This window comes from Styela clava, chromosome 5 (assembly GCF_964204865.1).
Source record: "Styela clava chromosome 5, kaStyClav1.hap1.2, whole genome shotgun sequence".
NCBI lineage: Eukaryota > Metazoa > Chordata > Ascidiacea > Stolidobranchia > Styelidae > Styela > Styela clava.
This window is the reverse complement of record NC_135254.1, coordinates 12,257,221-12,272,001: the sequence shown is the minus strand read 5'-3', so window position 1 is coordinate 12,272,001 and position 14,781 is coordinate 12,257,221. Positions and strand designations below refer to the sequence as shown.

The window sequence follows — 14,781 nt, the reverse complement described above, 5'->3', positions numbered from 1 at the left end:
AATAAAGTGTTGTTAAAGTAGTTATTTTTAATTTTCACTTAGGCAGACTGGAATTTCAAACAAAACGAAGACCCTTCACACCTTTGATTCAAACCAGGCAATATGTTACAGCTGAATTAAATAAGAAATTTTATTAGAATTATGTTTAAGGAGAGCTACTAAGAACGTTGAGATATTTTTTCAGTTGAGTTACTCACTGAAAACTAACTGACAATCAATTAATACCAAAATTAGCTTGAACTGAAGTAGGAAAAAACATTAGTATTTTACTTCCTTACTAGTATAATATTTGAAAAAAATTCTCTATACATACAGTAAAAAGCCTCACAAGTTAATAATTACAAACATAAAAATTCACCTAATAAATATTGAAATCTTCTAATGAACAAGCAGATACTAACTTGGAAGTTTGCTTTTGGTACAAAATTATCACCAAGTGATCGTAGTGAGAATTTGACGGCATTCCATAATTTATTGCAGAAATGTCGATATCCAAGAATGCGATTAACATCAAGATTGATATCACGACCTGGAATTATGAGGCATTTTTGCACCTTGTGTATAAACTGCCACCCACGACGTAATGAAATAACATTTTTGGAAGGATAAGAATCTTTTTAGTAAAGCTATCCCTACCTATTTTATTAGATATTTCTGTAGTATGCGAACCAATATGGTGTTACTCCGGTAGTATGTGAACAAGATGACGGACACCGAAACGTAGTATATGTACCAGGTTAGGGTTAGGCCAAAATTTTATTCCAATTTTAGTTCTATTAAGAGTTCGGGGACTAGCCAAGTGACTCATGTGGTATTTGTACCTGAAATTATGGCCTAACCCTAACCTGGTACACATACTACGTTTCGGTGTCAGTCACCTTGTTCGCATACTACCGGAGTAACTTTTATTACACTCTAGATGAGAAAGAGGACATGGGGTTTTGATTCGGTGATTTTTATCCTGCAACGCTAAGATAGTTAGGCCCAACATGCTGTCCACAAGCATTAATATCGCCCAGCATATAATATCTTAATGTCTATTTGTTGTGTCACCAAGGATTACACATCACGATCACTATATCAGAAGTTGAATGAAGTCTCTTTTTTTTTTATCTGAGATTTTTTATCATGCTTTCAAATGCTTAGAATGACAAATTTTCAGACGAAAATATTCTGAGTAATATCTAAAATCAAGAATTTACTATGCCAGATATAACCAATTGCGAATAGTAAATTTGTCATAGAGATCCCTGTCTGTCACAACAACAAATATACATGCAGCTCTCAGTGTGGTCACTTGCAACTCAATCTTCTTTCCATTTTTATATATCATTTAATCCCAATTTGAGCAGAAAAAGAAAAAGCAAATAAGCTGACAACAAACCTTGGCAAGTGTAGGCACAGAGTGCAAATCGTAAAGCATCGCTTCCACATTCTGGGATTCCGTCTGGATAATCAGCTTTCTGACCTGTTTTTGCAGTTTCAACTTCTCTCGGTTCAAGGTTACTATTATGAAGGGCTTGATGAAGCTCCTAAATTGGAAACATAATATTAACTACCGGTAATATTGAATATTTATATAGATTTTTTCACTAGCTAATGTCCATACCAAAAGTGCATTTTAGATTAATTTCGATTATTTCATATAAATAATATGCAGAACTAGTACTTTGTTTTTGATATAGTTTTAATAATACTCGTTATTTTGTATTATTGCAATAAATATTTATGATGAACATATTGAAAGCCAGAGTGCAAGTTGTCTGTAACACTAGCTAAAAGTCCCTTGAAGATTGAACAAACACCTGAAGGTACAAGAAGAATAAGAGATATGAACGAGGCAAATAGAAAATAATATAGAAAAGGTTGGGAACCTCTCTGGTAAAATATTTTTTGAAGAAAAAACAAGTAAAATCATTGTATGATAGAAGACTGAAGAAATAAAGAGAATGTAGCAACCTTTAGTATCTTCCATACTCGGCGTTTAATAGAAGCAGTATACCAAATTGTAGAATATTCAGGCAATTCCAAACCAAATAGTTTCCTATAGTAAATTATCTGATTGTACAGGAGCCTTATTCAAGAAATATATGAAATTTGGTTGCCATTACCTCCAATGTGATTCCGTTTATAACATCACTAGGATCGATGACATTTCCCAAACTTTTACTCATTTTTCTTCCATGAGCATCTCGTACCATTGCATGTAAATAAACTTCTTTAAAAGGAAGTTTATCTATAAAATAACGAGTTTATGTATCAACACAAATATTCACAGAGTAGAATGGCGTTAAAGTACTCAACGAAAGTTTCATTTAACAACCAATAAACAACCTGATGAGGGAATCCAAATTGTGAAGGTTGAAAATTTATTTGAATGCCGAATTTGATTCAAATTAATTCTTACAAGGTATTAAATGGTTTGATTAAACTTTTTATGTTATCCTTCAATTCTAAGGAGACACTATAAAAGCAGCCACTGACATGTAATATTACGAGAGAAGCTACTTTTATTTGCAAGAACGAGATCTTTCCGGTTTGGCATAACCAACCCAACCTTTCACACCCTGGGTGAGGTGGGGGGCACGGGATTTGACCACATGTGTGATGTGACATGCAAACACCGCTGAGTCTAACGTTTTATCTCTAGGCCATCACACTGCCCAGAAACTCGATTCAACTATTCACGGACAGCTGCTTGGTCAATCAAAATTAAATTTGAGGAAGTTAGCTTCGCTGTTATAGTTAAATAATTTTTTTCGTAATTTAAATAAAATCACAAGATTTTTCGAAACTTCGTTTTCTTGGCAAAAATTAAACGTCACTGGACATTTTCTCAAGCTGAATTGCTTTTCAAATGAAGCTCAAGCTATACTGGAGAATAGGTAAATTAGTGCTCAGCTGTCAACCCCAATATGAACGTATATTCTCCAGATAAGTATGATGAAATTACATAAACCCCGATCTCTACGAATTTATTTCTAGTTGTCAACATACTTTCATAATATCGACAAGAAAAAAAAATTTTCCTATTGAAAATAGTATGAAACAAAAATGTCTTGTTACCTGTCAAATGTAAGGAGAACATGACCATCCTTGCAACCCAGAAAAACAGAATGTCATGACCAGTTTCAAGAAGTGTTCCAGGGAAGAAATATTTCAAATCAGGAGTCTGGAAATAAAATTGATTAACACATTAGCCATTAATTCTTTAGAAATATTGCCATTTGGGTGAGGTGATTATTAGGAGTACAGGGATTTTTATTTTTATTTATATTCATTATTTTAATTTTTTTTTTATATTGACGACTTGCTCTGTTAAGGCCGCAGGTAAGCCTTACTAACAATTTAAACGCTAGGTCATCATGTAGCGACAAAAACATACTAGGTCCAACTTTCTAAACACTAGGCATTCGCGCTAACTAACACACCCAATACATTTTGACCCAAATATTTTTCAATGTGAGGAGCTCCACTGGTAACAAATAAAACTGAGTAAACTAGTTTACATACAACAACAATTGTTTTTTGACTAGTAATATAGCATAGGACTGAAATTTAATCCATGTTATTGTATAAACAAAGTTACAAACAATACAAAATATTAAATTCTAAATAATAAAATCTTTTAATTTCTACCTACAATTCTTCACCAGAAAAATGAAAATTTATTTTATGGACTTTAAATCTGCTACTGCTAGCATTAAAAAGTTACCATCTCGAACACCAGTAAAAAGATAACAAGAGATTTCAACTTACCTCATCTGGCCAACCAAAAATGGAAAAGGGAAGCAATCCTGATGAAAACCAGGTATCTAATACATCGTGATCTTGTTCTAACGATATTTTTGATTCATCGACTTTGAACGCCTTTACTGCCTTAGCAAGAGCTTCCTTCTCATCTCGACCGGAAAACCAATATTTTCCATCTGTCCTCTGAAACAAAAGGACAATCCAATAAGAAACAGGGATTTCCAATCTCAACTATGAGGTCAATGGTGGTGAATTTGGCATAACTGGTGGCAAATTGTGCAAGCAAATAATTCCCACTTTTCTTCACTTCATGAAAAGACAATTGGTTGCCATTTATTCCCAATCAAGCTTTAACATAAAGAAGCTTGTAAGATTGTTAAATTTTTGTAATGCACTTCTCAAGGAGAAGAGTGTCTGTTCACTAGATATGAATAAAATATGACATCGTTGAATTGTATCTGTAAATGAAGATATTAGATAAAAGTAAAACCCTCTAAAACTTATCTTTTTTCATATACTCCAATTGTTAATAAGTCAAATCATTTATTATTTTATGTAAATACCTATTTGGCGTAAACTCTACTGGAATACATCAATTCTACTTACTTGACCAGGTGGAACAGATGGATCATCAACAGTTGCAAAATATGCAGGAATTCTATGTCCCCACCATAACTGTCTGGATATACACCAATCTCTGATATTTTCAAGCCACATGAACCTAAATCAATGGCGAAAATAACTGTTTTAAGAAAATGAGTGAATGAGTATTGTTGACTTTTGAACATCTCTAACTTTTTATTGACTATCGCTTCAAATTCTGATTAATAACACAGCTTTTTGAAAAAAAATCAACATTTCAACATTCGCCCTTTAGTCTTTCTCGAAATATTGTCAGAATTTCTGAAACTTAATTATGGTATAGGAAATTACTTATCAATATCAGCTAATCCATTTGAATTCCAGCAAACAAAACATAAAATAAAACCTATTTACAAACCATGTTTTATTGTGAATATCTGGAACAAGTTTTAACTCTCCTGATTTTACTGCTTCAACAGATCTTCGTGCCATGTCATTGCAATTAACAAACCATTGAGCTTTGATCATTGGCTCAACAATATCTTTAGATCGACTGTGAGTAAAACAATGATATTATCAGAAAACGATAAATACTTTAAGTCTATACCAGAGCTCTAAAAACTGGGCTTTTCACCCTCGGTGGTTGCCAAAGAGCTAATTGGGGGTCATAATAAAAAATTTTCAGCACTAACTTATGTTAAAACAAAATATCGGTCATATTCGAAATATTTGGAACCAGTATTGAGATCCACCATCATAAAATAGAGCGAAGATGCAATCTTTCGTGCGATAATATGCAAGTATCGAAGTATGCATATTTTCTGTATTATGAAATTTTACTTGATTTTTATTTTAGTTCCGGAGGGTCACGAAAAAATTCGACCTTGGCAAGTGAGTTGAATCGGGATGAAAAAAGTTTGAAGAGCAATGGTCTATACATTGCTCAGTATTACAATGGCTTAATTTGAACAACAGCTGACTTTCAAGAAGAATAAATTCAAACACTTATAGTTCCTTTATGTACCAATAGCTATTTGTCCAGTGTATTGTTAAGCCTATACCAACAATCACCTGCAAATTGGGACAACCATAGGATTATCCTTCGTTCCATGATAAAGATTCTTTTCTTTGAGATCTTTTTCAACTTCGCTTCTCGCAATGAATCTCTTCATTCCATCAAACCTTGTATTTGTGTTAGCAATTTCACCAGTATCACTCAGCATAGTTATAAAAGGTAAATTGTGCCTCTGTGTATAAACAAAACAAAATGGAACTTAAAAAATCTTGAACCCTTTTACCCATTCATCTTATCATTCACCCATTCATCAACACCTTTTAAGAGAGTATAATATTATAGCTTATTGAGTTGTTAGCATAAGGACCCAATATATTGCTATCACAGGTTAGGCTTACCACGTTTTGTTTCGGGACAATCCCGAAGTAAACGCATGCACCTCACTAATTAGGCATCACAAATTGGGCAGGTAACAAAAGTAAATAGTTTTAAAAGTTATGTGGGAGTAGGGATGGATACATGATTCTACTTTACAATATTTGGCGATATGAAGCAGTAGATCTCGATCTCCGAGCTAGTAGTACGTTAAAAAACATTTATATTAAGTCAATATATAGTTCACAAAGAAGACTACAAGGCCTCTGAAGATATCAAAATGACTACTTGGGAATCTAATGTGAATTTTAGAACAATGAGGTCTTTAGATCTACAATGTGTAGAAAAACAACAATTTCCAGTTCTATTATTTTCCAGTATTATTTTTTGAAATTATCTGGAAAACCGATTCAATTAGTTACAAAATGGAGGCATTTCAGAGCATGGGTGGAAAACCACGGCCCGTGGGCTGGATCCGGCCCATTTGTCTCTGCTGAAATTCGAGTTTCGATCCCCCGGCTCAGTAATCAAGTCTATTATCTGCAACTAACCCACTCAGAAAAGTAACTGCCCACCCCTGTTTAAGAGTAACAAGATTGTGTGAAGATCTTTCTTACCTTTCCACAATCATAATCATTTGGATCATGAGCAGGAGTTATCTTTACTGCACCAGTACCAAATTCTCTGTCGACCATTTCATCGCAGATAACAGGGATTTTTCGATCACAGAATGGATGTTGTACAAACTTCCCGTGCAAATGCTGAAAAAAATGAATAAATCTGAAATTAGTGGAATTTGGAATATCTTCTCATTTGACAACTAAATGACAAAGGGAATCAATCTTTGTAAAATTTGTTATATTGATATAAATCCAGGATTTCAATCAAAATTTGTGATGAAACTTTCATTTTATCGAATAATGAAAGCTGTGTAAGCATATTGTATACATTGTGAGAGATTAAGACATAAACCAAAAAAGTGAATGCAGACAAAATAGGTCCAATACCAAGATACCAGACCAACAAATCTTTCCTTTATTAAAAATGAAAATTAGTTGATATACAATCATGGGCCATACATATAAAATGGTAATTAGACCATAAACTGAAAAAGCGTGAAAACTAAATCAATTTGATATTATGCTGAATTTCGATATGTGGTTTCTTTTTCAGTTTATAATTGAATATGAGTATAATCTACTTAGAACCTTGCTTGAAGTGAGAATTCGAAACAATACAAAAACTTTTTTAAAATCCCATTACGTGATCAACTTTTATCACTGCATTTTAATATTATTTTTTGTTTTCATTCCGTAAGAAATTAGATGATTATGTTCAGCTATCACCTTATATCTCTCATCTTCCGGATGAACTGCAACTGCTGTATCACCGAGCATCGTTTCCAATCTTGTTGTTGCGACAATGACCTCTTCACCTGGTTTTCCATCAATTACTGGATATGCAAATGAAACAAGAACACCGAATTCTATTTTCTTGTCATAACCCGGTACATTGAGAAGTGTTCTTCCTGGTAAATCTCTTTTATCAACCTAAAAAATTTGAATTTCAATTCAGCGTGAAAAAGATAGAAAATGGAATGTTGAATTTGTCAAAAATATGTTATAATAATTCGAAATTTAGATAGTCATTTTAGGATATGGCATCATTTGCTCTACTTTATACAACAAGAAATTAATATGATGAAACGGCATTCACGGAAATGAGAAACCATAATTGGTCAGAATTGGCGCAAAAATATTCCTGGAATTCTAAAGGTTCGCATACTATATTAATCTGAATAGTATCGGCATATTAAACTTGGTATTTAAACCTATTCGATCTGAAGTAAATAAAGATCTAGCCTTAATCTTTGTTAAAAATACCAATCTTATGCTCACTACAAATGCTCATGAAAATTTTACAACCGGGACGCCTAGTAAAGCACACAAACCTCAATATCAGATATAGCAGATTTCAAAGCACATGACCAGTTGATAAGTCTGTTGCTTCGGAAAATAACTCCTTCATCGTGCAATCGCACAAAAACTTCTTTTACAGCTCTCGATAGTTTGTCATCCATTGTGAAAAATTCCCGATCCCAATCCAATGATGATCCAAGACTGCGCAGTTGCTCATAAATACTATTTCCTTTTCTAGAGAACAAATAACAACATTAATGGGCCAATTTTGAAACACTTTGCCATTGAGTTTAAAACAGCTCTGGGGTCTTGGAGAATTTACATCAACGCTGGTTTCAGGTTGACGAAAATTTTGACAACTAAAAGTAGAGAAAATTCTGTCACGAATTATGACTTCCATTAACTAGCAATACATATCCACGATAACAACTCCCGGAATTCAATTTTTGGTTCAATATCAATAAAAAGATACAAAATCTGACTCAGATGCTTAGGCCCTCCCTGGTTTGAAAGAACGAAATCTTTATTAAGGTTCATTTACCTTGGCTTGAACAAAATTTTTTGACAGAAGATTTATAAATATTCAGGCCAATATGTATGCAGTCATGATGCCCTCTTGGCATCCTCTGTTAATTATGTGAAACAATCAGAGTTTTTGCGAGGTTTTTTAAAAAATATCATAAGATAACTTACTCCTCTTTCCATTTCCAAACTTCTTTCAAAAAAGCTTCTCTTCCGATATCATGACGGGATATATTTCTCTCCCTTTTTAATTTTCGTTCTACAACAACCTAGAAAGATAAAATGATTGAATTAGTTTGCATAAGGCTGGCTGTAAGAAAATCACTTCATAAATGGCATCTCGGCGGTGTGCCCCATCGTGCTAAGCGTTAGGAATATGCTCGCCACCACACCTTTGATTACCCTGCTCAGGTTCGAATCCCATGCAGGGTTAAATATGCGCGAGAGAAATGCTGAACTCCTCGCCGCTGTACTGTAGTTCACATAATCGCTGGTCTGTTACGACCTCTTCCACAATCAAGTCCATGCATCTGAAAACAAATATCTGGCCAACTAACCCGACATGAACGAGTAACCGGACGAGAGGCTGTGGTTCGCCATATGATTAAGCTGTCTTATCGTCTTTCCTCTCTCTCTCTCAGGATAAATATGTAAATCCTATCCTATCCTAATCGTTAATACAAGTGCAACTAGAATTTCAATATAAATTCAAATAAATATATAATTCAGCTTATTAATTTTTATTTTTACACAAAGGAGTCAGAATTTTCCATATCTTAGATTTTCAAAATTAAAATAGTATTGAAAGCAGTATTCGGATGCGATCAATAAAACAAATATACATAACAATTCCTACTTCAGTTTAATTACTTCAGATCAAACTTTTACTGAAATGGATTTAAATATAGAAAATTACTCGGTACCTGAGTAGCAATACCAGCATGATCACAACCAGGATTCCAAAGTGTTGTTTCACCTCTCATCCTGTGCCATCTGATAACGAAGAGTTTTTATTAATGTCAGAAAATAATATGAATAAATTTTAATGCAATATTAAATCATATTTTTAAAAGATAAAGTATGAAAATTATTAAATATATATATATATAGAATATTACAATAGTTTAGTAGTCGTCTGGCCATGGTGTTCTATGTTTTTTATTTTCAAGTGTTAAACAATCACTAAATGGAGCTACAATAGACAGGGGTACTTGTGTTGTGTGTATGATTCATCAGTCGTAAATAAAGAACATGGAAGTATAGAATTACTGTGTTAACAATAACAACACAAAGCAAATTAAAATTTATTGTTTTCAGCTATGCTATGATTCCATGACGTCCACTTCAGTCTTGTCAAAAGGCGGGAATAAAATTATGCAAATGAGTATGATTTCAATTCTACTTTTATGTTCTAATGCAGGGGTGTGAAACTGCGTCCCGCGAGTCAAATGCGACTCGCAAAAAAAAAATTGAGCGGATCGCAGAGAAGTGCCAATTTTGAATGGTGTTCGGCCTATGTAACGATTTCTTAATTTAGTTTAATCTGGTACGTGCAAGCAATTCCAATCCCTTTGCGTTGTGAAGCCCATGCTTGAGTCCGATTTATTATATATGCGTATGACATTACAATGCTCTTACAACGCATGTCATAAGATTTATAACAAAAATATTTGTGTCAGCACTTTGAGAAAGCCTATGTTAAATAATGGTGCGGCCCCCGGTTTCACCCAGTTATTTGTAACTGGCGCTTCTGTATTAAAGGTTGCACACCCCTTTTCAAATTGAACGTTTATTTCAAAATATAACTTTCAAATTATCTCAATCGGAAACAAATATTACCTTGTTAAAACATCTTCAACAGTATTAGTGAGAGCATGACCAAGATGTAATTTCCCTGTTACATTGGGTGGAGGAAGACACATCATAAACATTCCCTTCGGATTAGCTTCATACACAGATTTACGCTGGAAAAAAGGAAAATGATGATTAATCTAATCAATCTGAAGTTTTTCACAGAGCTTGTGTAATGTTTCAGAATGAACTAGAAGTCCAAAATTTTTCATATTTATTAATATTACAAAAACAAAATTGCTTAGAAAATAGCACACTTTCACATACCAATGACAACAACATTAATGTATTGATTTTGTGCCAGAGTGCCCTGGTAATTGGAAGTTTCACATGAATCATTACAATTAAGCAACCAAGAGTCACCCACTTAAGTATGGTATATAAATGAAGTAATTCGGGATGACCAAATGGAAGATAAAAACTATAAACTACTGCTATATGAAAAACTATAAGAAAACAGTAAACACAAAAACATAACGCATCAATAAAGGAAAACAAAAAAGTTATTTCCAGTGAGAAAAAATGCACTTATTTTTTATCACCAGGTTAAAAAAATCCAAACAAAAAACATGCATACCCCATATTCGGGTTTGAAAAATCCATTCTTTCTCCACCAACCATACCATGCTGCTTCAACATACTTCGGACTATAACTGTCTGGCATGTCTCCTGGAAATTGAGAGTGATTACTGATTAGCATAATAGACTCTCTGATATCATTCACAGGTTATTATTAGTAAATTTATCTTCAGCGGGGAAAGTTCTGCTGATTGAAACGATTAGAATACAAAAAATATTAATAAAATATCGAAGAGAAAAAACATTTGATGAGACCATGACAAAATTCAACTAACAATGCTTTAGAAAGTCAAGTCAATTCTGTCATACTTTTGTTTCATTCAAACAACTTTGGCAGCTTTAGATTAAAAAAATTCAGTGAATTTGAGACTCAACTCTTTTCAAATGCGAATATTGTAACGAATATTGGGTCAGTAACTCCAGCCCACTCTCATAAATTTCAAAGTCTAATTTCATATCTCTACTTTGATACCAGCAAAGCATAACCAAACTCAAACCGCACTGGTTTAACCATAACCATGGCCTCATCAGTGAAATAAATTTTCAGTCCCAACTGTGAACCGAACCAAAATGTTTCTTTGAAAATTACCGTACCTGAAATGTCCTTCTTTTCTCCAACTTTTGTGTCTTTTTCATACTTGATGATGGCGGCAGCTTTTTTCTTCTCTGGCTTTTCAGAAGGTTTCTTTTGCTTTATAATTGATAGAACAATATGATCAATATAACCATGAGTATGTTTGGTGGTATAGGATTTCAAAAACGAAAGTACTGTAATAGAAATCTAGGCAAAAGCATGTTATATGGCTTGATTGTTAATGTTTTTCTACTAATTTTCTTACTCTATTTTATTTTTAAAAACAATCTTGTGTTCATTCAGTTATCAAGAGTAGTCTTGAAACTGAATTTATATCATTGGCAGAAAATGTTCAGAGCCAAATTATAAAACCTGCCTATGAATTCTTTTTGAGTAGTACTGTTAGAAATTGTTTCAATTGGCATTATAATATCAAGAAAAATAAGATAGGCTTTGGAAAAAAAGATATCAAAATACAGCGAAATTTTAGAATATACACAAATTTGGATATATTTTTCTTCACTTAAATGTTTAAGCAACTTTTCAATTATCACCTGCTGAGCTTTTTTCTGTTCTTCCATTTTACTCTTCTTTGCATTAAATTTCTCCATTTTCTCTCTCTTTTTCGCTTCCTTTTTTAATTGAGCTGCTGATTTAGGTTTGTCTCCAGCACCAGAGTTCTCATCATCCTGGTTTTTAGAATCTTTTGAATTTTCTCTAAAAGGTTAAAAAATAATACCTTGGCCTTTATGCAAGAATTTAAATTTGCCAATACAAGAAGATAGGGGTGCTCCCGAAGTATGCGAACCAAGATGGCGGACATCGGAACGTAACATGGGTAACAGGTTAGGGTTAGGCGATAATTCTTTTCCAATTTTCCTTATTTTAGTCCTATTATCAGTTCGAAGACTAGCCAAGAGTCTCCCGTAGTATTTATACCTGAAATTACGGCCTAACCCTAACCTAGTACACATATTACATTTCGATGTCCGCCATCTTGGTTCGCATACTTCAGGAGCCCCAAGATAGGATATGTTAGCTTGGTGATAATAGCCTTTTAGTGTTGAAAACTTTAGTACAGCTAACGGATTTATAGAATGAAAATAAAATCTGAGCACCATTTGTTTGTAACGAATATTATGGCATCCTGCAGTACATAAATAATGGAAATTTGTCAGCGGATAGGTAAGCTAAAAAATTAGATAATTAACATTACTTTTTAGGTTTATCTTTCAATGCCTTAATTTGTTTCTGCATTTCTGCATATTTTTTGCCATCAAAAACTTCTGCTTTTTCACAAATTTGAATTTCATTATCTTCTTTGAGGACTTTACGAAATTCTGGTTGGTTTATCACAGTTGTAAACCATCTGGTCATATTCGGATATGGTTCATATGTTTTCTTGTCCAATACCTACATAATAATACCATAAATCTTATAATACAAAATGAGTTAGTGATTCTTGAATTCTGGATTTTAAATTAGGTGTTGCCAAAACCGAGTATTTCTGTAACTAATTTTAGTCAGCTGAGCAAACCATACTACACATGCAGTCTTTATTAATAACCAGGATAACTCATTAATGTTTATAAACAGATGTTGGATACAAACAAATATTTTATAACATAACTATGTCTTTATTCTTTAAACCAACATTTCCATTATGATGCAAAATGCTTCAAATATGGCATCATTATTTCAAATTTGTGAAACAATAAGACTTGAGGTAACTAGATCATGATGAATGAGAATCGGGATACCAGAATATTTAATTATAAGGACAACCAATTATGTTAATTTGAAAAGTTGGGAGTGAAATCAATGAAATAAACTAAACATTTTTCTCAACATTACTGCATGCCTTTGCACCAAGAGATTCCTAAATGTATAATGAATAAGTTGGTATAGGAAGTATGAAAGAAGATTTTTTTAAGTGATTTAAAACTACAAAATATTTTCACTACAGTCAGATGAAACTTCAAAGAACTAAATTAGTGTTAGGATGCAGCAAACACATTCAATTTCATTATTACCTACGCTTCCAATATTGAACTAAGACTCCAATAATTAAAACCATAATTTAACAGATGAGTAGCAAAACAAAAGTACTTACCAATTGTGAAGGTAGATACAATGCAGCTGCACAAGCAATATCAGCTTGAGTTACTCTGTCACCAGCAAGATATGTCCGAGTTTCCAGATGTGAATTCAAACACTTCAGCGCATTTTCTAGGTCACTTTTTGCTTTCGCGAAATCCTGTACAAATACACAAAACCACGAATATAAAAAAATATTAAATACAATGCAATAATGACGAAATTTAATAACTGATACAAGATATAAAAAAATGGGTCTGATATAGTTTAGTACCATTTCTAGTAGGTGTAGTCTAGCTACGATCGCTCAAAATGGCAACTGCCCATTTTGGGTGATCATCTGCCGTTTCAGACGACTGTCCACATATTTTGACAGGCCTTATTACATCACTGTGAGCTGTAGTGATGTAATTTTTGGATGACGTAGTGAGATGGGAGTTAGGAATCACATATGCAAAAATTGTTGAGCCACAATCACTAGAAGTAGGCTACTTGTGGTACGAAATTCTACTAGACATGGAAAAATTATATAAAATATTAGGCAGCACAAGGTGCAAATATATATTTTAAAATGTGACAAACGAAGTAGTACAATGAGAAGACATAATATGCTTGGACTAGAAACACCGAATTCCCCATAAAATCATCATTAGGACTGGTATATATGAACACGTTTTACCTGTTTATTATAAGATTTGATGCCAAGAATAGGAAATGTCCAGACGCTTCCAGGAATATAAAGTTCTACATCTGCAAATTCAATCCATTGATAAACTGCGGATTTTTCAAACTCATTGTCTCCCCACAAACTTTTTGATGAAACAGATCGACAAATAGCATTGTTTTCTGTGAAGACAATGCTTCCTGACTCATACCTTTGAAACAGAATATTTTTTATACGCCATTGATTACTGGATTATAGCCAAGAATTTAGACAAAATATCTGAATATATATTATAGCATGAACCATTACCTTGGAACTGGTTTTCCTTTAGATTCAGATGATTCAACTTTAATATTCACTTTGCTTTTGCTGAATTCAACTGCAGCAAGTATCTTGGTGCAGAAATAATTTTCAGAATTTTCAGGAAATAATACCGTTCCAGACATCATCAGAATAATAACCAATAAATTATCATTTGCCAATACCTGAACACTGAAAACCAAAGATTCAAATGCTGAATGCAACTTTACCTACTAACGTCTGACCGCACGTACCGGTACCGGTACTGCAGTACTGTTAGACGACGTTCAGACGTTCGAAACCTCAACTTTCAAAAATTAAGTCTAGGTAGGAACAATAAAATGAAGTAGCCTAGGTGTCGTTATCAAATTTATAGCATATATTCTTTTACCGTGTATTTGAATATGGCATTAGGAAGTAACACAACACATACACACAAATGCATTAGACTACGAATCTACGATTAAAAATTACGTTACAAGTGCAAAATTGTGCTGTACTGTAGATTTCTAATTTTGTGTGACACATGTCACCCATAGAAGGTCAAAGG

At 33.3% G+C, this 14,781-nt stretch overlaps 1 protein-coding gene across 1 annotated transcript in view; it reads right to left on the bottom strand.

The window, feature by feature from the left end:
* LOC120344171 (valine--tRNA ligase-like) overlaps positions 1–14,473 on the bottom strand; it is a 37,549-nt gene extending 23,076 nt beyond the window's left edge. The window contains exons 1-21 of the mRNA XM_078112590.1: positions 14,241–14,473; positions 13,947–14,142; positions 13,284–13,427; positions 12,387–12,583; positions 11,725–11,887; positions 11,191–11,287; positions 10,595–10,686; positions 10,006–10,130; positions 9,090–9,159; positions 8,338–8,435; positions 7,677–7,878; positions 7,072–7,275; positions 6,343–6,486; positions 5,407–5,582; positions 4,754–4,888; positions 4,360–4,474; positions 3,760–3,936; positions 3,067–3,172; positions 2,112–2,236; positions 1,385–1,532; positions 402–529 (exon numbers count right to left, since the gene is read on the bottom strand). Coding sequence (XP_077968716.1) covers positions 402–529; positions 1,385–1,532; positions 2,112–2,236; positions 3,067–3,172; positions 3,760–3,936; positions 4,360–4,474; positions 4,754–4,888; positions 5,407–5,582; positions 6,343–6,486; positions 7,072–7,275; positions 7,677–7,878; positions 8,338–8,435; positions 9,090–9,159; positions 10,006–10,130; positions 10,595–10,686; positions 11,191–11,287; positions 11,725–11,887; positions 12,387–12,583; positions 13,284–13,427; positions 13,947–14,142; positions 14,241–14,380 — 2,982 coding nt within the window. The 5' untranslated portion in view covers positions 14,381–14,473. The remainder of the gene's footprint in view (positions 1–401; positions 530–1,384; positions 1,533–2,111; positions 2,237–3,066; positions 3,173–3,759; positions 3,937–4,359; positions 4,475–4,753; positions 4,889–5,406; positions 5,583–6,342; positions 6,487–7,071; positions 7,276–7,676; positions 7,879–8,337; positions 8,436–9,089; positions 9,160–10,005; positions 10,131–10,594; positions 10,687–11,190; positions 11,288–11,724; positions 11,888–12,386; positions 12,584–13,283; positions 13,428–13,946; positions 14,143–14,240) is intronic.
* Between the last annotated feature and the right edge of the window lie 308 nt (positions 14,474–14,781).